This window comes from Hypomesus transpacificus, chromosome 1, assembly GCF_021917145.1.
Source record: "Hypomesus transpacificus isolate Combined female chromosome 1, fHypTra1, whole genome shotgun sequence".
NCBI lineage: Eukaryota > Metazoa > Chordata > Actinopteri > Osmeriformes > Osmeridae > Hypomesus > Hypomesus transpacificus.
Window position 1 is genome coordinate 2217815 of NC_061060.1, and position 25173 is coordinate 2242987.

The window sequence follows — 25173 nt, forward strand, 5'->3', positions numbered from 1 at the left end:
GAAATATACAGATATTATATATAACATTAAAACCTACATTTACATATATTAACTACCTAAAGTCAGATTCTGAACAAACATGTAAACTCACATTTTCGTACGTCATATCCGTGCAGAATATCAATGGATGCTGACAGCAACTCACGTGTGTTTATCCAAAATCTCCAAGGTTAAGAGTTTTTCTTTACTACGACATCATCTAAACAATAACATTTGATTTGTCTGTAAAAAATGTACAAATTGTTACAATTCCCTCTACGGGAATATGTACGGAACATGTCAGTTCCGTACTTATCTGTGGTGAAAAGCATACAACGGAACTCAAGCAATTTACCATCGCTGCCTTACTGTGAGTTAGGAAGTAGGAATGTACATAAGGAACTCTGTCACATACAGTACACACGAAGAAATGATAGAATGTACAGCACCGGAATAGGGGAAAGAGGTGAAGCTCAGGAACATGTTCGAATCCGAATTCCAGATACATACACCTCCATAGATCCTAAGAAGGAGGAGGAGTTTGTTTTCCTGGACTACACCGAACCAGAACAATGTACACAGGAGGACAATCTTCGCCATGAACTGAAGACTCATACAGCTCCCATCCTTCCTAAAGAAGATGCCAGATCAGTGAGGTCAGGTGCCGATAAACGGCAGAGATCTCTTGAGAAACAGCTGCGGTCACTTCAAACTGCGTCCAAAGAGGACGTGGAGCTCAATGCCTTAATTGAGTTCCATGACGTTGGATCTCCCATTGAGGAAAGGAAAATTAAGAAGAAATCTAAAGGACAGCAGAAAATATATGGTACCCCCGACGTGGAGGAACCAATCAGTGAGACGAGTTGTTCGGGTTGTGGAGCTGTCATGCATTGCACCGACCCAGATGTCGCAGGCTACCTACCAAGTGAAAAATACAAACTCCTCGTTGAAGAGGACAAATTGAAAAATTCGATTTGCCAACGTTGTTATTTACTTACACATCACCAAAAGGCATTGACCATCAAGATGTCAAAAGAGGAATATCGCAATATCGTCAGAGGGATAAAATCACAGAAAGCTTTGGTTCTGTTGATTGTAGATCTTTTGGATATTCCAGACTCCATCGTGCCAGATCTGTTGGACCTTGTTGGGAATAACAAAAACATTGTGGTTTTAGGAAATAAAATCGACTTGATTCCCAGAGACTCTGATAACTACTTGCAGAGAATTAAGCGCCAACTCTCCCAGTACTGCTCAGATGCTGGGATTTCAGAACATGACAACATCAAAGACGTTCACCTCATCAGTGCCAAAACGGGATACGGTATTGAAAACCTCATCTCAAGTCTCCAGAAATCCTGGAAGTACAAGGGAGATGTGTATCTGGTGGGAACTGCCAATGCAGGGAAGTCCACCCTGTTCAACACGCTGCTGGAGTCAGACTACTGTAAATCCAAAGCTACGGATGTGATCCACAAAGCTACGATATCCCCATGGCCTGGTAAGTTAAGATTAATTACAGATCATTATAACTTAAATGCTTTAACTACAAGGTTGACCTGACATGCTATTTTAGAAAAGAGTTCTAAAGTTGTCAAAAGAACGAAAACAAAAGTTCAGTACAAAAATATTCCCCTCGAACGACCCTTGATGTACTAGTATAATATGCTGAATTTCTCTTCGCTACGTAATCCAATGCCCAGGCACCACTCTAACCTGCTGAAGTTTCCCATCATCAACCCCACGCCGTACCGGATGTTCAAGAGGTCGGAGAGACTCCAGATGGCCTCGGAGCAGACGGAGGAGCAGCTGTCTCCCCAGGAGATGAAGAGACTGACACAGTTCAGCAAGCAGGGCTACCTAGTCGGTAAGGGTTGCAAAAGCTGCCTGGGACAAAACAAGTTCAAGTCATCGGTTATCATCAAATGCACATAAGTGATAAGGGAGAGTTGTGTGAAATATCAGGTGTATATATATATATATAAAGCAGTTTAACCTATTATGAACACTAAATATATCATATTAAAGTAGTCGGAGAGTATTGACATCACATATACTGTGTGGCTCCTGTTTCACTTCCTAAGCACATGTCCAGTTGAACTTCCTGTTATGTTCTGTGTCCCTGCTTCAGGTCGCATCGGTAGAACGTTCAGGGTGGAGGCTGACAAAACCAAAGGCTTGGTGGAGTTTGACGCTGACAGTCTGGCGTACGGAGATGGAGCGAGCGAGGAGCAGGAGGGGAATAGAGACCTCTCTGCTCAGCTGGAACTGACACACAACGAACTGAAAGATGCCCACTGGCTCCATGACACCCCCGGCATCATGAAAGACTATGATGTGAGATGAGACGACACCTTCACCTCATCCATGTGGGGTCTCTTAAAGACACACACATACTTTATTAATCCCATGAGGAAACGAGAGGGAATAGCTGATAATAGTTCTGACTGAAGTCCTCCTTTGACCTGGTAGTAGCTGAGAATTTAATTGAATACTTTTGACAAGGGTTGTTTTATTATTGTCTACAACTGTTTACAACTTGTACCATTGTAAAGCAGTGCACAGGTCTTTCCGTAATATTTAGTCTTTCCATCATTTCAGTCCACCACTCAACTCCCCTTTTCTCCTGCTCTCATTCTCTCACGCTCACAATCGGATATCAGATCCTCAATCTGCTGACTGAACAGGAAGTGAAGATGGTGGTGCCCACACACGCCATCGTCCCTCGAACATTCGTGCTCAAGCCTGGCATGGTCCTGTTCCTGGGAGCCCTGGGGAGAATCGACTATCTTCAGGTGAAGATCACTGATTTCATGAGACTGTCTGGTCACACACACACATACAGAGATGCATGTAGACCAACATTCAGTTTTGACAAGTTAAAACTGTAATGAGGCAATAAAGATTGTGTCACTGTTAGTCTTTCTTAAATTTCTCTCATATTTCAAACGGATGCTGATGAACATTCACAGGGAGAGGAGTCTTGCTGGTTGTCCGTCATCGCCTCTGCCAAGGTCCCGGTTCACATCACCAGTCTGGACCGGGCCGACGGCATCTACCAGAAACATGCGGGCCAGACACTGCTAGGGGTGAGTGGCCAACGTACCGTGTAACGGCAAAACAAAAAATACCATACAGGTACTAATTGTGATTCATGTTGTGTTTGAGACCCTGGTTCGATCTCCGTCTCATAAGAGACTTCACTCACCCATGTTTGATGTTGAACTTAAGATATTCTTTTTTTTTTTAGCTGTACTGTACTATGCGGTATTGTAGTTGAGATGCTATTATTGCACCTTGTCTGGTTAATCCACTTTCTTGACTTTTCTGAGTCACAGTATTTTTTATACGCACCATTTCTATTTCGCTTTTAATAGAAGCGTCTGCTAAATGAGTAAAATGTCAATCTAAATTTGTTATTTTCTCTTCCTAAAACCCACTAGAGGACACAATTTAAAAGTATATTTTCCTACATTTATTCTGGGGGAACATGCCCCCAGACCCCCCTACTTTTGCTGGGTCACAGGAAAAATTATAGGTTTTATCTAGGGGCTTAGCCACCCCAAAAGTGTGAACCTAGATTCGCCCCTGCAAAGGATGTCAACAAATGTATGGTTGTTTGGACGAAGGTACCGATGGGGGGAGAGGAACGCATGAGGGACTTCCCTCGTCTCGTCTGTCAGGAGTTTGAGTTGAGGGGCCTGGGTCACTGCCAAGCAGTCGCTGACATCAAGATGTCCTCCGCAGGTACAGAATATCACTTCACTCTTCTCTTCGCGTGTCATACTCTAATATTATACTTGTTTCAATCATCTTATTCCAAACTTTACTTATTTTATGTTTTACGTCGTTCCTTCATCTGGAAAAGATACACCTGGCCATATTCGATTTTCAAAAACTGTTAGCTTGCTCAATATCAGAGAGTCAGGTGGCTGAACGGTGAGGGAATCAGGCTGTTAATCTGAAGGTTGCCAGTTTGATTCCCGGCCGAGTCAAATTATGTTGTGTCCTTGGGCAAGGCACTTCACCCTATTTGCCTCGGGGGAATGGCCCTGTACATAAGTCTAAGTCGCTCTGGATAAGAGCGTCTGCTAAATGACTAAATGTAAATATCTCAGTTTAGAAAACCCTTTGATGTCGCACAGATGACAGCGTGTTGTCTCTCCCTGCACTAGGCTGGGTGGCGGTGACCGGTGTGGAGGGAAGCCAGGTCCTGCTGAGAACCCACTCCCCTGAGGGGTCTGGCCTGTCCCTGCGGAAACCCCCCCTGCTGCCCCACGTGGTCACCATCAAAGGGGAGCGCATCAAGAAATCCCCTGCGTACAAGCCCAGGAAACCCCCTGCACTGGTCGACACCAGCATCTCTTATAAAGGAGCAGAGAGGCTGAGGGTGAAGAAGAAGTCAAACTGAAGTTGTATTGGATTGTGTTTAATACATTTGAATATAATTAGGTTATGATTTTGATGTTTTGTCTGTATTTCATATTTAGTGAGTGACCTCAAACTTTTTAATGGCTGTGTAAATAATTGTATGTCCTCAAATAAAGTAAGAAATTGTAAGCATGTTACTTATTCACAGTGTTGAAGTGTGAATATTGAGTATTAGTTTTATTAAGTTTTGTATTCAAGGTAACAAAGTGCTTAGTCAGAGATACAACACAAAACTGACAGATTGACAGGTAAAGAAATCGATTTTCAGACCCTTTTATTCATATATATACATTTATATATATATTTAAAAAAGAAAAAAGCAGAGCAAAAAAGGCAGGATATCTCTGTAAAATTGTTGATATGATTCTCATGAATCCTTGGACACATTATCCAATAACTCCACACTTTGAAGGTGTTAGTCAAGTTCTTCTTCACTAATTTAAAAAGCAAGATTACATGAGTAGAATGGTTACAAAGGCTTTCTTTAACAGTTAGCTTAACATCCACTATAGAAAACACACTGTAAGTAAACAAAAAGTGTAGATCATTTGCCAAAGCACGGAAAGTGTACATTTACAGTGATAGGGGGCCTAACAATCTACTCTGCTATTAGGTGTAATTTCTATAAACTAGAGCACCAGTATAAACAATGCAGCTCTGGTCTGGTTTGGGAAACAATCAAGAAACTAAACAAACGTTTTTTACAATTCTACCTCTCACTTTGGCATCAAGTCCAGTTAATATTGCACTGCGTAAATGTGTTTTGTTTTTCAATCCACAACCCTGTAAAGAAGAGAAAGTAGCTGCATAGAGAAGGAGTATTAGCGAAGTCAACATGCTGTTTACTTTGTTCCAGATATATTCAGACTGCTTCTATAGTCACCCTAGGCTAAACATCTTCACCCCAAATAATTCAGTAACCTGCCCAGACATAGTACCTCAAACGCACCAACAAAACCTCCAGACCTGAACTTAATAGATTGGTCTTCATTTGCAATCAACTCAACAAATAAAACAAAATCAAGGAATGATCAAAGATGGACGAATAAAGAAAATAAATGAATGAGTCCTTGCTGTCTAACCTGAATATGATATTATAAGTAACATCAAAACAAAAACCATTACTGATTGTCAAAGGCACTGGAGCGATAGGACAAACATTTTGTGGCACAGCAAGCCAAATATGGTAAAAATCCTCTTTGGACTTAATTAAATCAATCACATCAGTCTACTAAATGCATTTAAGGTTAGGTAACAAGAACACAGTATTCTAGACTGCATTCAAACATGTGCAACTAATCCTCTATGCAAACATGATGGGCTTCTATCAATCTGGTGTTTTGATTCATTCATGGTCCGGGTAGGGTGTTCAGGAGGTGGTCTAATTCAAAGTAGTATTTCTTTGTCTATGTCATTAAACATATTTCCCCACTATGGGACCATGGTAACTGATATTTTCAAGACACCAATATGGTTTTCATCCAATGTACAGATTGATCATACCTGTATTGGCTTAAACGATACCACAATGACAACAGACAACTAAAAGGAAATAAAACTATTTCATTGTCACGCTCTCCTTGCAAAATAGTAGATTTCTTGTATTTGGGCCAAATGTGAACATGCACCATCACCAGCACCCTCCCCTTCACCCCCTCCAGTGTGGGCTGCTTCACTGGAGGGGGTTTTCACAAAAGCAACGAAAGCCCCATTATTCTCTAGGCCTTTCTGGGCGTGGACCACCTGGGTGCGTCTAATCCGGCCTCCCAGCAGGAGTGGTGGGTCTCTTTGGTTACTCTTTGAAAAAGTGTTAAACCTTCTTTCAGAATGGATTGACTATTGTTGTTCTTCAATGTGGCCAGATACAGTAGATAGTGGGGAAACACAGGGGGAGTGACAGAGGAGGGAATGTCTTAGGGAGATTTTCTGTGGAGCAAAACCTGTTTCTAAACCAGAGGACGGGTTATTCTCAATGGAGAAAAAGTTAATATCAACCACTATGTTGTCAAATATATACAGTGTGCTACAAGAAATAAGATACATTTGAGTTAACATGAGATGTATGTGTTTTGGGTATAAAAATGAATATGCTGTACAAGTCCTTTTGGAGTGTGAGTATTGTAATATGATGACACTGTCTGGGACTGCTTGCGGTTGTTCAATTCACACATCCTTAAAAAGGACTTCATTTTGACATTTTCTGTATTTTGACATTAACTTATCAGTGAGACTTGATACCAATGGGACCCTGTCATGTGACGGAGTGAGAAAATCTGCCATGTATTACTGTAACAATGGTATAAAGTAGACTAGGTCTATTTTCTGATCCACAATCAATGTGTGCTATGATTACAAAAAGGCCTACAGACTTTCTACAAAACCGTGATCTTATGTGCATGTATGATAGTATTCTATAGGTCTCTACACGAGTGTTTAATAATAGAGAGAAATATAATACAACATAAGAAACCACATTTTTGGCACCTGAGACGATGTCAGGCACTTACTGGTTAGTCTTTGCTTCATTGTCTAGGTAATACACGTTAACCAGGTGGCGATTCAAGTGCCGGCGGTAATCGACCTCCATGGGGAAGGTGCGGTCGCAGAAGATGCAGGTGTGGCACTTGAGTTCGGTCGGCGTCGGTATCTCATCCGTGGGAGTCTCAGGGTCGGCTAGCTTCCCCGTGCCGGAGTCGTCGCTGCCCTCAGACACGCTGTCGCTGATGTCACTTCCTCCGTCGTGGCTGTGGATGCCCTCGTCGTCCTCCGTGTCCGTGGGCTTGTCTCTGGGCACCGGGAGGTCCAGGGAGGGAGAGGTGGGCTTCCTGAAGATTGGGGAGCTGCCTCGTCCTGTTGGAGAAGGGGTCTCCTCAGATGTCTCCTTGGCTTTGCCGGAAACGTCCGTCTTTTCTGGCACTGGAGGGGTCTCCGGTTCGCCTGTGGAGGCGTCTTTTGTGTTTGATGTTGGAGTGGTCTTCTGGACGTGCGTCTTCGGGGCATCTGTGTGGGAAGACGCCTCGTCTTCGGGAGGAGAGGAGGTGTCGTCTGTCGCGGGACTCTCTTCCTGCGGAGGGGCGACCACGGTCTCTTTCCTGTTGGTCTTTTTGGTCTTCTTCAACTTTACGACAGCAGGCGAGGCCACCGTTTCCATCGTCTGGCCTTTCTTCTCCGTGATTGGGTGAGGCTCACAGTTCTCTGTGATTGGGTGAGGCTCACCGCTCTCTGCGACTGGGTGAGGCTCACCGCTCTCGGGTACGGTTTGAGGGACGCAGGATTTTGATTGTGGCTTGTCTGTAGCCTTGACTTTCAGCCGTTTGTCCCTACTGCAGGACTCCTCGGGAGAAGCCTTCATGGATAAGTCCAACGCCTCCGTTGCTTTCCTCTTCAAGCCCTTGGTCTTGCTCTTGGACCCCGGCTTTTTAACTGGATATTCTTTCTTCCCAGGAGTTTCATTGACGGTGTCGTCAGCCGCTTTTGCTAGCTTTGAGGCTTTGCCCTTTGGAGACTCACAGCTGCTGACCTCTTTGCTCCCGCCGCCATCGCTTTCGTTTCTCTGTTTTTTCTGAGGCTTCTCAGGTTCTTCCATTTCCGGCTTCTTCCCTGTGTTCTTCTTGTCCAGTTTTCCTTTCCCCAGTTTGTCTTGGTCGTCTCTCTCTTTCGCCACCATCTCCACACTTGTCTTTTGAACCTTTTCCTTCGTTTCCTTTGATTTGTTCTTGTCCCGTGTATCCTTTTTGTCGGCCTTCTGTCGTCTTTTTGTTTTTTTAACGTTAACCTCACTTTCAACTGCAGCGGTTGTTGTCGGCAAGCTTTCCTTTGTCTTTCGGACCTCGCTCACCTTGTCTACCTTCTTCTGCTTGGCTGTTCCCTTCCTGTCAACCTTTTCCTTTGCTTTTCTGGGTTTCTCCCTTCTGGGGGTTTTCACAGTCTTGTGAGATGCTCCACTTTCCGGAGCTTGACTCAGGTTTATCTTGCTGCTTTTGGTGGAGAGATTAATGGGACTGGGCTCTTTGTCAGTGTCAGACAACTCCAGATTCAACTCCAGTCCAGATTCCTCCTCGTCCCCATCCTGATCCTCATCCATTCCGGACGGAGGAACTTTTCTAGACTCATCCCTCTCGGATTCAAATTTCTTGGCACGAAGCTTGACCTTTGACACATCCATGGACACATCGTTACAGCCAGGGTGCCTGGATTTGATATGATACTGCAGATTACACTTCTTGGAAGCGGCATACTTGCAGACGGGGCAAAGAAACTGACGTGGGTTGAGGTGGAGCTCTACATGCTTTTTGAAGTTGCTGCGATCGGCAGTCTTGTACTGGCAGTAGGGGCAGCACAGTGGTTTGGGTCCGTTGTGCACCTGCCTGGCATGACGCGTCACCTCGTGTTGATTGGCCGCCAGGTAATTACAGCTGTCACATTTGAAAGGTCTTTCACCTGTGCAAAAAGGCATTGTGGGTTACAGTCAAGTTAAGTGAGTATTCCTAATCGTCTAAACACACACCAAAAAGTGCACAGACATGTCATGCGGGGGAAGATGGACCAGTATGCACAGGAAGAGGAAATGGGGGCACGTCACAACAGGAAGTGTGTCACAAGCATCTTTACCATACATATCCATAAGGATCTGCTCCAGCGAATGCACAAAGGAGAAAAGGTTCACTGTGAGAGGCGAGCTAACAGATTTAATTACAGGTAGACTAATACTAACAAAAACACCTACTACTGTGTCACAGACCTGGGAGTTTTTCCTTGTCTTCCTACAGGGTTTAGGTTGGCTATAAGTGCTGATCTATGGAAATTTGTGAAGCCCTCTGTGACACTGCATGTAAAAAGGCCTATGCAAAACTTCTGCTACTCACTGTATGTTGCTCGTTATAAACAATCTCAGCTTCCTTGTTTCTCTCTGTATAGTCTGATGCAGAAACCATTTCATCCACAAATTACTTAAATACATTTCAGGAAAATTACCTGAATGTGTTCTCATGTGTCTGGTGAGGTGGGTCTTCTGGGAGCTTGAGTATTCACACTGTGAACACTGGAATGGTCTTTCCCCTGAAACAAGAACGGTTACATCATTAAGTTATAGTGCCTGAGTCCTTAGGGCAGAACCACAAATCATTTTGATGATGTTATTTACTTCTTCACGTACCTGTGTGTGTGCGAATGTGCTGCACATAGTTGTTCTTCCGGTCGGAGAAGTAACAACAATGGCTGCAGGTGAAGAGCTTGCTGGGAAAGTGGTTCCGCAGGTGCTTCCTCCAGTGATACTGACTGACGGTTGTGTACGTGCAGATGACACACTTGTACACCCTGTGGTTGTTGCCTTCCTTGCTATGGTGCTTGAGGTGAGCGATGTAATGGTCGTAGCGGTTGGTGTTGTACCCGCAGCGCTCGCACCGTATGACCCCTTTGATGTCGTCGCCGTCCACCGCCGGTTCGAACTCCAAACCCGGCAAGCCCTCGCTGGCCTTCGCCTTTTCTCCGCCCTCCACGCGTCTCACCACAATCAACTTGTTGGCGCTATGAATTCGGATGTGCTGCGCAAAGTCTTCCTCACACTTGGCCTGGTAGTTGCACGCCTTGCAGTGGAAAGGCTTCTTTTTCTTGGCCGACTCCATGCCCAAGGCGTGGGCGATTCTGCGCTTGCCCAGTGTGGAGGGGCTACAAGGTTGTTTGTTGGTTGGAAGGGGTCGATCCTCTTTGACTTCCTGTTCCTCTTCCTGCTCCTGTTCTTGTTCCTTATCCTCTTCCTGGCCCTTGTCGACGCTCTCCTCTGCCTCCGGCACAGCGGCAGGGGGAGACTCAGGGTATTCTACGATGCAGATCTCTCTGTGGTTCTCGAAACTGTATCTGATGACACCCTCGTCCTCGCTGTCGGAGTAGCTGCTGCTGCCCACGTTCTTCAGCTCCATCATTTCCTTTTCCTCCGTCACGTTCTCCGAGCCAGTCCCCTCTGAGATGACAGCTACGTTGGCCAACATGACGAGCTGAGGGGCCGGAAGGTCGTTACGGGAGAGTTCTGTCAAGCCTTGCGAATCCTCCTCCATTGCGACGCTGACTGTGGGTGGAAACATTGCCAGAGGGTATACAGTCTGAGCAGCCATGTTGAATCTGTGTCTGTGTGAAAGGATGACAGAAACAGAAAAACAAAGGTCAATCTGATTCTAAAAGTATGCAGACAATGCCTGAGTCAAAAAAAGTATTCAGTGATACATTACAGGTTTATCCTGATATATAAAAAGGTCTCTTTTTTATATAAACTTGTGTAAGGAACTGTTCAATGACTAGTATGGTCTCACTCTCAAATTAATAAATCAGGCAAGAACCTTTCCTATTACTAAATCAAAGCTACAAAAGTACAATTTCACAGCAATGTCACTGCCACTTTCTCACACCAAAAACATAAAAATATATTTAAGGTTTTATTTACTCCACGTGGAGAAGTCCATTGTTCCATGCTGCATGTCTTCATTGAACTAGCTTACTTTGAGTGCTTCAGGCAAACTGAGGCCTAGGTATTTGAATACTTTTATATGCGGCCATTTTGAAACAGCACCACAACTTGTTCGACAGCGCCCAACCACATCCAACGCGTGCGTGGTTTACAAACCTAAAACTACTAAAGAAGTGCAAAAGTGTTGTTTGTTTCAACAGTAATAAAGTTTGAGATTAAATTTCGATGGGATTGTTTGTTGAAGTAGAAGAAGTACAACTACACGGAATCTTACTGATATTTGCGCAAGTTAGAGGCTCGAAGTAACTTGACCTTCTTAAAAAAATGTTTTAGAAAAAAACACGTTTTGTAAATCAGGCTACTTTAAAATAGAATATAAGTGATTAGCAACGATGTTTGTTGTATTTGGTGCGTGCAATAAAACATTTGTGGAAGTTACTTACAGACGATCTGACAACTTATTTATGTCGTGTTTTTCTTTAATGTTGGACAAATTACTGTAACTCCAGACACAGTACATTGTGAGCTTGCCACGGCACGAAATAGAAAAGTCAGTCGCTGTCCAGCTTCTCTAGGCCCTTGCTGTCTGCTGCTACAAAACTTCAGCTAGCTAGCCAAGTCAGAAAACTTATTTTCCGGAAGCACAACACTTGAGTAACACAGTTAAACAAACGTCAGTCATGTTAAAATTTGGATTATTTTACGTTTTCACACGTTTGTATAAAGATATGGATACGTTTTATTTGTTACACTGGTTTTAGGACGGCGTGTTAGCCATGGTCCTGAATTCTCCGTGCTGAATTCCGAGCACTGAGCTAAAAATCAGCCCTGGACAGCGCCTCTCCCTTTCGCCAACCCCCCACTGCCTCCATTTTCGAAACTGTTCAAAGTTAGTTTCTCTTGTAAAATCAACTAATATGCTATGCTCTAACAGTTTTGTTGTTTGATGCAACTTACCTTTAATGTATATCCACTGTGTATCGCTTTAATCGGTAAAGATTTTCGAAATACAACACAAAACAATTCAAGGAAGAAGTTTCCGTGCATTCCTCTACATTGCGTTGTGGTTCATGGGGATGCTGACGTCAGCGCAAACTCGTGAAGTTTCCCGGGGGCTGGAGCTTCTATTCTGCCCACTTTCATCTTGCAGTTTATCAAGACAACAAGACAAAGTTAAAATATGTCCTGCATTACTTTAAAAAGTGTTTATAGTTTATTACAAACCAAGAACGTATAACTTTATCAAAATTGCCCAACGACGAGCTACCACGGCAATTTATTAATTGTACTGGTTCTAAAATAAAAAAGGCAACATATAGGGCTTTCTTTTCTCTTTTCTTTTGAAAACACTTTAATGTGTTTAATTTGTAATGGCAGCCAAGTAGCCTAGTACAAAAGAGTAGACATCGGATGTTGTTTAGCAACGGTGAAAAAAAGATTCAAATTTCAATCCAGACAAATGAATCCTCACAGACCAAAGTTTTCAAAAGTTTTGTCGCATAACAGTATATTGGTATACATTACGTTGCATTACCTTGTCGAGATTTCATTAATAAAACATGAACAGTTTCACGTCACTTTGAGACAACCCACAACCGTGCAACAGGGCATTAGGCTATCTCAAATCATTTCAACCGCAAGGCGGCGCCATTCCGCTATAGTTGACTGTCGGCACATTGATTCGGGTTAAGTTTATGAATAAAACCGTTATGAATTTCACCGTTAGTTTAAGAATAAAAAACTATCAAAACAGGCCAAGCAACTTCGAGATCTTTATACACATGTATTTACACACTGTGTAGGCCTACATGTTCAAACTGTCAGGGTGAAAAATCGCAAGTTATAACCTTTATGGTTAGGCTATAGTAATAAAAGGGGGATATTAACAGGAAATATTGTCCCCTATTCAAGCCTATCAGGTAGTAAAATGGTCCACTCCACCTAAACTAACGTCCCTGGACCGCCCCCCTCCAGCTAACTACCCGGAAGGTACTTTTGCAAAGCCCACCCTATTGCTTCAACCGAAACGAAACATGATGTAGGTTTCCTACATTTTCAGAGTGGTAAGGCTGTGTCACTTTCAGGAAATACTTTTATTTTATTTTTACACGTTGCAGTTACATCTTGTAACAACGTGAGGTCGTTTATGTTACGTCGACCGCCTCTGAATAGTCGTGTGAATTTCAGCAAATGATAATGGGCATGACACCCACTATGGCTGCTGGCATGCTGTAACTTGTCTGCCTCGACGAGTCAAAGCTGAACAAGTTGTTCCATCAAGATTAGTTTCTTGCCAATTACATGGCACCATTTGGGGATCCATCTACCATTTGGTGACAATTAGCCAAACGAGTTGAGAGTTTTTTTGTTTTCTTTGATTTTACTTTCTCGCAAGTATCACCGGATTTGATATTCGATGGTCGCCGACTTAACAATTTCTTGAACTTGGATTGATATCAGGAAGCAGGAAACACCAAGAAAGGCTATAGACAGTAAGCGCCTGTAAACTGGACCATTATTTTGCCCTCACGAGTTACTTTTGTTTACCGGATCGAAATTAGAGTAAAACGGGCATGGTACAAGCAAGCTTAGTTAGGTAGAGCTAGACACGAATGTCGTGAGCCGTAGGCTAGATTTGGTTAATTAGTTGTCTGCCCAATTTAGTGAGTTGGATTGCTTGCTAGCTAAATATGACTGGGGATTCAAACGTGAACTTCACTGTTCTTCACAGAACGTGTAAGTTAGTAGTCCTTCTATGTCTCCTTCATATTTCTGTCACTTTAGTTTTTTATTTGAGGTCGTTTGACATTCGTCTAGCGTTTGTGCAAAATCAGCAATCGCACAAGCCCAAAGACCTGACGACAAGCAAAATACTGAAAGATGTCGAGCTCACAGAACAAGACTCAGTTCAACCTCGAAAGGTGTCTGGTGTGGTTGACGTTGCTAATGTTTCAGAAGAGATCAAAATACTTGGAAACTGCCCTGAAACATCTCCTCTTCTAGGTAAGTATTATTTTGCGCTGGGTTTGTAGCTAATATGTTAAGTTCAACTTGTGCATGGCATCACATGACTCGTCATGTTAATAGCCCAACGCTGACGTTACCTATTCGTCGGACCAAAGCGGCCTCAACTACTTGACGTTTATTAGTCATATTAGGCCTCCACTTTGTCATATAATGTACACAATTGAGAACAATTGACTAAACTGTTAGATGTGTATTGTCAATATACCCGTTACCCAGGCTCAAACTAGCCGCAACTTCCGACAATGATCATTGATATTACGTCTTGGTGAACTCCAGTGTATGAACAGCTTTGAAAGTGGTCTTACTGGCCATGTTTATGCAGCTGTATTCATCGCTAATGAGCCGTTTCTCAGACTAGGACAAACCTCCTAACTTGGGGATATGTGCAAAGTCCGCCCAGAATTTAGCTGGTGGCCTCAGGTCATATTACCAAGACAACACAATAAATTGAGTGGGTCACCTTGGTTGCAAGGTGACCCTTAATGTGTGCAGACCTGTATTTAAGGTTGTAATCCAGTGGATTGTGGATTACACAATCATGTCCACACAAAACATCTCACAGGTTATTGTGCGTGAAATGTCTTTTGATGTGAATCTATTGACACATCATCAACAACCAAACCGCTACATTGTTTACATTTATAAAATGTCTAAATATGTGTTGATATTTAATCCCCCCTCTGTCACACATCCAGTGGGGCCTTTGAGGATTGAGTTTTCAACCCCGGTCAACCTGGACATGGTGCGGAATGAGAACCCTAACGTGAAGACGGGCGGTCGCTTCAAGCCCAGCAACTGCATCGCACTGCAGAAGGTGGCCATCATCATCCCCTTCCGCAACCGAGAGGAACACCTGAAATTCTGGCTTTACTACCTGCACCCTATCCTCCAACGCCAACAGCTCGACTACGGTGTCTACGTTATCAATCAGGTCTAATTGGTTATGTTCTTGGAAGGGGCGGGGGGTGGGCGTTGTTGTAAAAGATAGATTGTCTTCTTGGAATGTAATTCAAATTCATGCCAAGGTCCACGTGTAGAATCACATTCAAAGAAGGAAGTGACATGGAATATTTCCTACCATGGAAGGAATGAAGAAAGAATCATATTTTGAATGTTTGGTCTTTGCTAGGGGCCTCACCAGCAGATACTAGTACTAGGGATTTGACAAACAAAAGGCTTCCATCCAATGCAAAATGTCAAAGGGTTTGCACCGGGTGGCTGTGTGTGATGGTGAAATGTTTGCTTATTGAGCAACTACTCTGGGAGGAGGTCTGCTCGAGGGGCCTTTGTCTTGTAGCTAAATCGATATTCAGACAGTTGTCATAGAGAAGACTAATAAAACCACATTTTTGGATGAAAGTGTAGAAACACACAAGGATAAGTGTTTTATAGTTGAGAACAAGATTATGGCAAGCTGCTTGATGGACAGTGTGTTTCTGTGTACTGCCAGTCCTACTCTGTACATGGGCAGGACAAGTGTGTTCATGGTCTGCTATCAAGATAGCCAGTTGGCGGAAGTTTTAGTTTTCAGGAAATTGTGGTTTGTATCTTCACGGTTGGCAACAAACGAAACATGGCACCACTTGTTCTACAGGAATTACTATACATGTTTTCAAACTTTATTTATTTGTTGTAACCATAGTATTGGCAGGATACTTCCCTCCAAACCTGGACTAACACCTCTGTTTACCATATTGTGTGTGTGTGTGTCAGTTGGAGGTTTGTGTGTGTGTGTGTCAGTTAGAGGGTGTGTGTATGTGTTGGAGGGTGTGTGTGTGTGTGCAGTGTTTCCTCTATGTTGATTTTGCCCCGCACACAGCTAAATTTCTACCACCACAGTATCATAAATAGGGCTGTATGAAATGTTATTCTATCAGCAGTGATTGTTAGAGTGCATGTCGGAGAATAGCACAGACACGCGCTTCACACCGCAGTTGAGATTGCGTGTGTGCGTCCTTGAGAACTGTAAGTCGTATAACTCATGTTGTCAGTTCATTTAAGCCTGGTATTGTATTTGTCTATAGTTCTTGCAAATTTAAATTAAGTAACTGGTGATTTTCGTTGTATGTATTTTTCCCCTGCTAGCTAAATTGCAAGTCTGTTGATTCGACAGCGATTGCTGCCCTTGCTCACGTTTGTATTTTAGGTGCATTATTATGCTGAAGTAGTTTTCATAAATAAATAATTGTTTTATTTTGATAATTTACTACAGAAGGCTTAGCCTATCAAGATCAGATGAGGCCAACAATGGGGGAGGGCTTCAGACAGACTTGCCCCCACTGCTAAAAAGAATCCTAGAGGAAACACTGGTGTGTGTGTGTGTTGGAGGGTGTGTGTGTTGGAGGGTGTGTGTGTTGGAGGGTGTGTGTGTTGGAGGTCGGGGAACTTTTAAACCCTGTCTTATTTCCCCATTTTGGTAGTTTCCCATGAATTCGTTTTCATGGTGTTTTAGGGAGCCCTGTGAATGTAACCCAAGTAGCTAAATTATTCTCTTTTCAAATGCCAGTTTAGGACTGAGGCTTGAATATCACGTATCAAAAGTGTTGAGAGGAAGACGCCCACGGTAAAGCAAGCATAGAGAGTAACAGCCGGACTAGCCAAGCTGTTCAGCCTAGATTTAGGACCTTCAGGGCATTGTAAGATGATTCTTCAGTCTTTGTTGCAATCTATTCAAATCTATTTTTTTTCTTTTCTCCTTTTTCTCTCCTGTTCCCCTTGCCATTCTTTTCCTTCCTCACTGTTTGAATTCCTACTTTCCCTGTCACTTACTCAAACCGCCACTCTAATGCATGTCAGAAGTGTCTGGCCAATGGCAGAGGTCGCTGGAGGAGGTGAGACCGCCTTCCTGCTTGCTCTGGCCAATTGCATGGCTCCGTGAGCTGAGGGTTCCTTCCGGTAATATGGGTTTCTATTTCTCTTTACCACTGTGGATTTCTGTCAGCTTACCTAACTTGCTTCTTTCTATCCTTTTGATTGTTTCACCGAATATGCAACATGTTTGTAGGCCCATGTTTGTAGGCCCATGTTTGTAGGCCCATGTTTGTAGGCCCATGTTTGTAGCGATGTTCGTGTGAAGTCACGGTATCCTCTTTGCTACCACTTGACGTCAGAATCACAAAAAAAACGACATCCAGTGTCTGCCTGAGAACAATTTGAGTTCAGCAGATATTTTAGACGACCATTCATCGTGAAATGCATTCAAATGACTTTTTGCCAATAACCATCAGATGAAGTTAGCGATATGTGAGTCTCCGGAATGTTCTTCCATTGAAACATGGAACACGGGGCTCTAGTTTGTCGTATTTTTTTCATGGCGGTGAGGGCAACCACGAAGGATAACCCCCGTTAGTGGAAAGCTCATTTACATAACACACCAACATGTTACCAACATGCCTTTTGAAACATGGCCTCCTCAGTCAGTTAACAACGTCGTTCGAAGCCTCCCCATGTACGAGAAGTACCTCTGAACTCATAGAAAAAGGGTATTTATAATGGCACGTGTAACTCCGCCGAAAAACGTGTCTGACGTGTTGTTTTCCATGTTCACGGGGCGCAGGATGATAACGAAGTCTTCAACCGAGCCAAGCTCCTCAACGTAGGCTACGCGGAGGCCCTGAAGGAGTATGACTACGGCTGTTTCATCTTCAGTGACGTGGACCTTATCCCCATGGACGATCGTAACACCTACAAGTGCTTCAGCCAGCCCAGGCACCTGTCAGTATCCATGGACAAGTTTGGCTTCAGGTAAACCAACACTGCCTGAGGTGTTTAGACACACACACACACCTAGACAAAGTAGTTGTCTTTGTTTGCTCACGCACAAAGAATAGGCAAATGTGGGATCAACCTCAAATGAAAACACTAAAGTGACAGAACAACACACACACATACACACCCAGACAAAGTTGTCATTGTTCTCACAAACAAATACACCAGGATGTAAGTACCATTCTGAGTCGGTTCATTACATTTAGTCATTTAGCAGACAATCTTATCCAGAGCGAGAGTTCATGTTGAATGGCTAGTTACACCGCCACATCCCACACCAGACAGCCTTCAGTGTGGCCTCGCGGGGGCGGCCTCGCGGAGGCGGCCTCGCGGATGCTAGCTCACAGAACATATCAAAGATCTGTCATTAATGGTTCAGTAATCACTTTTACTTTAGCGTTCCTCTGATCTGCCCTTTGAATGTTTGTTGTGGATTTTCTTTACCTTTGTTGGACAGAGACAGTTATAGGTAGACAGGAAACGTAGGAGAGAGAGGGGAGGGAAGACATGCCGGAATCGAACCCGGGTTGCTGTGTTAGGGCCATGCCCCATATGGTATAAGCTCTACCTGGTGAGACCCTGACCTGTAAATGATCATCTTAGTCAGTCTGCTGAGGATCTAAGACATGAAAAGGATGTTTGCTTTGACACCAGTTAAAGATGTACATTATATACGTGTGAAATGAGTTCCTGAAGGCATGTGGAAAGCACGAAAACGTTGTCACACTGAAATGTGGAGTTAGACCGTTGAACAATTTCTCACCCGTTTTCAGCTCAGGTTTTGTATCGGCGGGGCAAAACCCCACCTAGCTACGTCAGATCACTGCATGGCTCCTCCTAGCACTTGCCGTAGTGTCCATTATCTGGGTCGTAGCTACTTGAGAGGTGGGGCCTTCTACACAGGGGGCGGAGCTTCAGCTCCTTTAGGCGACACGCCCCCCAGTATCAAGTGGGGGGGGGGATCAGGAGACTGATTTTCTCACGATTTCAAAGCCTAATTTAACATACTAGTCAGTGTTTTATTTATTTTTTTGGATGGGTAGTTAACAACACATTCTTATGTGGTGTGATGAACTCATTTTCAATTCTGCTTTACAGCATCTTTGATATTGTGTATAGTATCATAAAATACCAAGTGTATGTATGTGTATATGCTGTTCTAACTCCAGCTTCACCTTTTGATAGAATTATATATTTTACATACTAAGTATTGCAGTGGTTAATTACTCTATTGAAAAGAAAACAGCCGAACTGCATAGAATCTTTATTTACTGTTTAACTAACTCATGTTTGCCCTGCAGTAGAAAGCTATCTGTCAGTAGTGGTAGGCTGTAGATTGGTATCGTTGAGGCCAGCTCGATGTGCACCGTGGCAGTAAGATATTGAGGGATCTAACAGCAGAGGGAAGACTATGTGCACGACCTTTGGAGCAAAGGAACGTTGATTTAACAGCACTTCACATGTAACACGAGCCAAGCTAGGTGGGGACGCTGTCTTTGTGTCCTGGACGGCTCAGCCAGCCTCTTTCCTGGTGATGCGAATGTTTGTCTTCTGCACCGTCCACAGATCCTTATCTCTCTTGTTCCTCATTGAAGGAAAGCCTCTTTATCTAACTTCGTTGTACAAGTAAGATGATCTCAGAATAGTGTGTTGAGCACAGCGTGTACCGCGCACACAGCTCCCAGTCTTAAGGCTTTTAGGAGGCAGCTCCACGGCCTGTTAGGGCTCCCTGTTTGCACCAACAGCTTGTGTGAGTTAAACTCCTCCAAGGGGCAGGCTCATCTGGATGCAATCGCCAAGGTTTCCAGTCAGATAACTGGCTCAGAGAGTCTAGTCAGGATTCTCCTTGTGTCTGGTGTCCAGTAATGGATAAAAGGATGGATAAAAGGTCTCTCTCACAGGTTCCCCGCATGTTACATGTTTCTCCTGTGTTGTTGCCAGGTGTGCCTGGTTGCCAGGTTTGCTGTGCTTGTGAGCTAGTGTGCGGAGAGCGTTTCTAATGTGGCCGGCCCTGACGCACGGAGTCGTCATGAACACGACATCAACATGAACTCAGTGGAAGCTCCTCTGAGAATTCCCCCATCTGCTAGGCAGACACTTCCTGCTTCCTGTTGGCTGTTCCTGCTGTTGTACCCTGACCCCACTGTAGAGAGGAGTGATAAGACATGCACTTACTGGATATGACGTGTTCCCTACACTTCCTCATTCGGTGTTCCGTCCATGAAAATATGGGTACTGTTTGGTTTATAAATGCAAATCAGCCCAGCATCACTGCACTCACTGAGAATGAATCACTCCTGTCTCTCTGTCTCTCTCTGTCTCTCTTCCTCCCCCAGGCTTCCATACAACCAATACTTTGGGGGGGTGTCGTCCATGAGTAAGGAGCAGTACCTTAAGATCAATGGCTTCCCCAACAACTATTGGGGTTGGGGAGGAGAGGACGACGACATCTACAACAGGTCCTTACCACCTCTCTCTGCTCTCGCGCGCACACACACACACACACACACACACACACACACACACACACACTCACTATCTATGACCCTGTTCTTGTAGTCAAGGCAAATCCATTTCTTGACAGCCTGTTTCCTTCTTAGATAAAATACCTAAAATACAGTCCTATGTTTTTTTATTTCCTCGAATAACTTGTCTTCTGTTGTAACCCTGTTGAACTTGATTCCTTTCTTTTGATGACGTGAAGATCTACCTACTGTAATTTGATAGTCGCAGACAAACTCGCTGTGGTTACACTGTCCTGAGGGCCTGCATAATTGATGGCTCCAACACAACGACCCCACAGCCATCTTAGAAGGGAGGACGTTGAATCCTTTTGGCTCTTGGCATGGTGTTTGTGGGATGTCCCTGACACTCTATCCACTGATAGTGACACTGTAAACAAGGGCAGACTAGAGAGGGGAGGGGGGCCGTGGTGGAGGCGGGGGGGGCTGGCGAGGAACGCCCAACTATCCTAGACTTCTAGTCTTCCTGCGGCCCAACTTCCTTCAGCCGTGCCTGGCTGGTCATACATTTGCATTCCTGTCTCTGTTATTGAACACCTTGAAAATGGAAGAGTTTAATTTCCTGGTGTGCATGGCTGCGTCATGGTGCGCATGGCTGCGTCATGGTGCCGTCTAACAGCGGTGCCTCTGCTGCGTGTCCTCCAGGCTCAACATCAAGGGCATGTCCATATCCAGGCCCAGCGGCCCCATTGGGAAGTGCAGGATGATTCGACACGAGCGTGACGCAAAGAACGACCCCAACCCCCAGAGGTAAGCTCTCACCTCCCGAACCCCTCGCCTCCCGAACCCCTCGCCTCCCGAACCCCTCACCCCCTGAACCCCTCACCCCCTGAACCCCTCACCTCCTGAACCCATCACCTCCTGAACCCCTCACCCCCTGAACCCCTCACCTCCCGAACCCCTCACCTCCCGAACCCCTCACCCTGAACCCCTCACCTCCCGAACCCCTCACCCCCTGAACCCCTCACCCTGAACCCCTCACCTCCCGAACCCCTCACCCCCTGAACCCCTCACCCCCTGAACCCCTCACCCCCTGAACCCCTCACCCCCTGAACCCTTCACCTCCTGAACCCATCACCTCCTGAACCCCTCACCTCCCGAACCCCTCACCTCCTGAACCCCTCACCTCCCGAACCCCTCACCCCCTGAACCCTTCACCTCCCGAACCCCTCACCTCCCGAACCCCTCACCCCCTGAACCCCTCACCTCCTGAACCCATCACCTCCCGAACCCCTCACCTCCCGAACCCCTCACCTCCCGAACCCCTCACCTCCCGAACCCCTCACCTCCCGAACCCCTCACCCTGAACCCCTCACCCTGAACCCCTCACCTCCCGAACCCCTCACCTTGAACCCCTCACCTCCTGAACCCCTCACATCCTGAACCCCTCACCTCCTGAACCCCTCACCTCCCAAACCCCTCGCCTCCCGAACCCCTCGCCTCCCGAACCCCTCACCCCCTGAACCCCTCACCCCCTGAACCCCTCACCTCCTGAACCCATCACCTCCTGAACCCCTCACCTTGAACCCCTCACCTCCTTAACCCCTCACCTCCCGAACTCCTCACCTCCTGAACCCCTCGCCTCCCGAACCCCTCACCTCCTGAACCCCTCACCCCCTGAACCCCTCACCTCCTGAACCCATCACCTCCTGAACCCCTCACCTCCCGAACCCCTCACCTTGAACCCCATTCTCTGTCTCCACCTCTTTCCTCCCCCCTCCTCATGTCTCAGAGCCTGTGGGAACCGACTCAAATCTACACCCACATCTCAGTTGTCTTCCTCAAGACAATGGCACATTAGAAAGTAATACTTAGTATTCCACACACCTTAGACCAACAGTCATCACACCTAGTGTGAGCTAGCAAACCAGTCTTCGGGATGTGACTGTGTACTAGCAACCTGTATTTGATTTGAAATCCATTACACACACAAACTTGGGACGTAGCTAACAAGATTAGCAATGAAACGCTATCCAAACAAATGTAAATCCAGACACACAAAAGATCCCCTTCTGAGGCCTTTTCTTCACCACTGTGTCCATGTTGCATCAGGTAGATTGATTCGTTCCTGGAGCTGTGCTCTGTACCTGTAGAGGATGCATGAGGACAGAGGGCTGTTGTGGAAAGAGAACATGACTGGAAGTCTTCCTGACTCACCCGTAGTTTTTCTCTCGACAGGTTTGACCGCATCGCCCACACAAGGGACACCATGCAGGTGGATGGGATCAACTCTCTGTCCTACAAAGTGGTCAGAGTGGAGAAGGAGCAACTGTATACCAAAATCTCAGTGGACTTGGGGAAACCAAGCCAGTGACCAGCGGACCAATGAAAGCAATAACCAAAACTGCCTTGGAGAACTGGCTGGGGATTTCTGTGATTTAGAAAGCAACCAAATGTGCCTGGACAGTCTTTTATATAAAATGTTAAAAAGTCTGAATTTTCCGGGATCTTCGTCATGGCGACGACAAACACTTGACTGATCAGTTCAGCAAAAGACGTGGCCGGCATCCCTCTTGTTTTCTGCCTTTGCACGACTGACGGTGAATCAAACTGGGATGTGCAGTTCTTTTTTCTTTTTTTCAAAGTGTATTTCCTGGAACACGGCTGTTGACAAAAAGAGTCATAGTAGATGTGCCTGTGCTGTGCCTTTGAACCCCTCTCTTTCTAAAGATAGCTGCTGATTATGAATCCTGTGTAAGCCATTTTGTTCTGAGTGGAAGTTTAGTGAGGTGACAGATGCATCAGGACAGTCATGCAGTCAACTTCTTTTTTGGTGTCGGTAAATTTTGCACAATTGTAGTTCTCATATCTTCAAGGGATATTTGGGGAATTGTGCCATTGATATTTAATAGTGGGGGAAAGGGCGTCACTTAGCTCCTCTGGCACGTCTGCCTCTTCCTAACAGGTCCACGGTCCTGACAACCCAAAGGATCCCAAACCCACGCACACACGAGTCTCAACAACCACCTCAATGCAAATCATTATTTTCACATCCTCACAACTAAGTGTCCTTATATGTGGTATTTTCAGACTAATGAATTTTTTTTTTTTGGAACGTTTCGTCTCGGGAGCCTCCCTTTGATGTGAAGAGCGCCCCCCTCAGGCAGCTGCTGGAACGCCAGTCTTCTTGAATGTATTTGCCTGACGGAGTGGAACTCTAGCGTGTATGGGCAAGCTTCTGGCCAGTCTGGGGCCCTAGGCAACATCTCAAAATTAATCAATTTTTAAAATATTTTGGGTTAAGGGTGGGGACGTGGGGTGCGCCCAATCAGTGCCTGCCTGCCTGCCTGCCTCCCACCCCACGGCAACTGGTGTCCTAGGCGACTGTGCCTAGAAACGCAACTGAGTGTGTTGTATGGTCAAACGCAGTTGTCTGTCAGTGACACTTTTGCAGAGGTTCATCTCCACTTTTGCGTTAGTGGGCTGCACTCAACTGGATGTACAGTAGGAAATCATCACTCAGCATCACTGAGTCATCTGTTTGCAGGACTAGAAAAGTTTGAGTATTTTCCCAATATGGTGTGTGTGTGTATAGTTGAATACTATTGAATAATATTTTTGTAATCAAAGCATGTTGTAGCTTCATCCAAGATTATTCCCCCTGCATATTTAAACCATTTCCTTTGTGGCGTGGCATTGCACAAATGCATAATTATATATTGTTTGGGGGGGAGCCGTTGAGATTTCCAATTGAAGGTCAAATCAGTTCCGCCCTGTGGAATGTGTGTGTACAGATCAAGAAAATCGGCCTCCGGTCCCTTAAATCTTCTCCCTTTAATTATTTTCCTAAATGCTGGACTATGGTTGGCTTCTAAGGTACATAATGTACCAAAGGTTCAAATGTACCAGCAAAGCCATATATGTATATAAATATATTTACACATATTTCCACTGTCGCAAAGACCGCCAAGTCAGACTCCCAGCTTTTAGCCCTGTGGGCTCATTCAGGACACAATATCAGGGGTCTGTTCAAGAGCATTGCCTTCTGCTCTCGTTGATGTGTGGCATCATGTACAATGAACAGCACTTAACGTAATGAAGCGAAGGTTGGGTCAGCTGTATGCTACATTAATATCAATCAAACGTTTGTTTCTTTCCCCTCGATGAACCCCAGGAACAGCCTGATCTCCACCTACCTCTAAACATTCTGGGTCCTCCAGAGCTCAAAGACAGGGGAGGGATCTTGGCACGCACAATGTTTACCATTGTGACAGTTTCTCTCCACCCAAAGACCAGCTGGACGTTGAGGTTTATTCTGTAGGTCGGCTAAAGCAACATGTCTTTCTTTAAAGACAATCTACTTGAGTTGAGAAAAGCGGCATAAGCTGAGTGTGGGTTGAGTTTGATATGTAAACTGTAAGATGCTGTCTTTAGTTTGACTTTCTCATGCTTATGTTGTACCTGATCTAGTGGTTGATTTAATGTGTGTCTGTGCATGGATGTTGGTGTTTTGTATCAGTGCTTGATTTCACGTGTTAATTCTCACGCTTTCCAATGGTAATGTTTTGGTGAAGATTAAATGAATCGTGTTTGGTCAATTAAATTCCCTGATTTAAAAAATTTGTGGGCCTCTTTGTGACTGTCTCTGGTGAACGTGCAGATTTTCTTGGTGATAAAGATGTTGATTTGGCAACACACACAAAACACAGACTAATGGAATGATAGTGCCCATGACCGTTGATCATGCTGGTACAATGCCTGTCACGGTTCTCCCTCTCAAGCATGATCACCAGAGCTAGTGGGGAATGTTTACAAAAACTCCTCAGTTTGGAAACTCACGATAAGGTCAATTTGAATTTGCTGAATTACAGTTTCTCTCTTGGACACATTTACCAAATGTGTGACCTCATTCTCTAAACAGTGCCTCAAAATCCCACACCATTAACGCAACTGGCCACTATGAATGGTTGCTGGTTCATAAACTGTAGTTAAGACAGATTTCTGCCAGAGTTGAATGGCTGTCAAAGCCTATAGCTAAATGTTTAC

General features: G+C 44.8%; 3 protein-coding genes across 3 annotated transcripts; 2 read left to right on the forward strand and 1 right to left on the reverse strand.

The window, feature by feature from the left end:
- The first annotated feature begins 92 nt into the window (after positions 1 to 92).
- Positions 93 to 4544, forward strand: noa1 (nitric oxide associated 1). The gene is made up of 7 exons (XM_047015540.1): positions 93 to 1480; positions 1683 to 1846; positions 2111 to 2316; positions 2643 to 2774; positions 2952 to 3068; positions 3609 to 3726; positions 4155 to 4544. Exons 1-7 carry the CDS (start codon positions 1473 to 1475, stop codon positions 4388 to 4390), a joined length of 981 nt encoding a protein of 326 aa, XP_046871496.1. The 5' UTR covers positions 93 to 1472; the 3' UTR covers positions 4391 to 4544.
- A 123-nt stretch (positions 4545 to 4667) lies between these two features.
- rest (RE1-silencing transcription factor) lies at positions 4668 to 11973 on the reverse strand. Its single transcript, XM_047015465.1, has 4 exons — positions 11828 to 11973; positions 9566 to 10533; positions 9385 to 9468; positions 4668 to 8850 (listed from the first exon to the last, which is right to left on the reverse strand). Exons 2-4 carry the CDS (start codon positions 10518 to 10520, stop codon positions 6914 to 6916), a joined length of 2976 nt encoding a protein of 991 aa, XP_046871421.1. The 5' UTR covers positions 10521 to 10533; positions 11828 to 11973; the 3' UTR covers positions 4668 to 6913.
- Positions 11974 to 12873: 900 nt separating this feature from the next.
- Positions 12874 to 24021, forward strand: b4galt1l (DP-Gal:betaGlcNAc beta 1,4- galactosyltransferase, polypeptide 1, like). Its single transcript, XM_047048399.1, has 6 exons — positions 12874 to 13873; positions 14593 to 14828; positions 17454 to 17641; positions 20002 to 20124; positions 20833 to 20937; positions 22366 to 24021. The coding sequence occupies exons 1-6, from the start codon at positions 13561 to 13563 to the stop codon at positions 22499 to 22501; spliced, it is 1101 nt and encodes a 366-aa protein (XP_046904355.1). The 5' UTR covers positions 12874 to 13560; the 3' UTR covers positions 22502 to 24021.
- The last annotated feature ends 1152 nt before the right edge of the window (positions 24022 to 25173 follow it).

What these genes read in the sequence shown, in the direction of transcription:
- noa1 (XM_047015540.1), top strand. An exon ending in CGGGCCAGACACTGCTAGGG is followed by an intron (nt 3,069 to 3,608) that starts GTGAGTGGCCAA and finishes GTTTGGACGAAG; the next exon opens with GTACCGATGGGGGGAGAGGA. An exon ending in CATCAAGATGTCCTCCGCAG is followed by an intron (nt 3,727 to 4,154) that starts GTACAGAATATC and finishes TCCCTGCACTAG; the next exon opens with GCTGGGTGGCGGTGACCGGT.
- rest (XM_047015465.1), bottom strand. Translation starts at nt 10,520, where the DNA reads ATGGCTGCTCAGACTGTATACCCTCTGGCAATGTTTCCACCCACAGTC. An exon ending in GCACATTCGCACACACACAG is followed by an intron (nt 9,469 to 9,565) that starts GTACGTGAAGAA and finishes TTCTTGTTTCAG; the next exon opens with GGGAAAGACCATTCCAGTGT. An exon ending in ACACATGAGAACACATTCAG is followed by an intron (nt 8,851 to 9,384) that starts GTAATTTTCCTG and finishes CTTTTTGCACAG; the next exon opens with GTGAAAGACCTTTCAAATGT.
- b4galt1l (XM_047048399.1), top strand. Translation starts at nt 13,561, where the DNA reads ATGACTGGGGATTCAAACGTGAACTTCACTGTTCTTCACAGAACGTGT. An exon ending in TGAAACATCTCCTCTTCTAG is followed by an intron (nt 13,874 to 14,592) that starts GTAAGTATTATT and finishes TCACACATCCAG; the next exon opens with TGGGGCCTTTGAGGATTGAG. An exon ending in GTGTCTACGTTATCAATCAG is followed by an intron (nt 14,829 to 17,453) that starts GTCTAATTGGTT and finishes CACGGGGCGCAG; the next exon opens with GATGATAACGAAGTCTTCAA.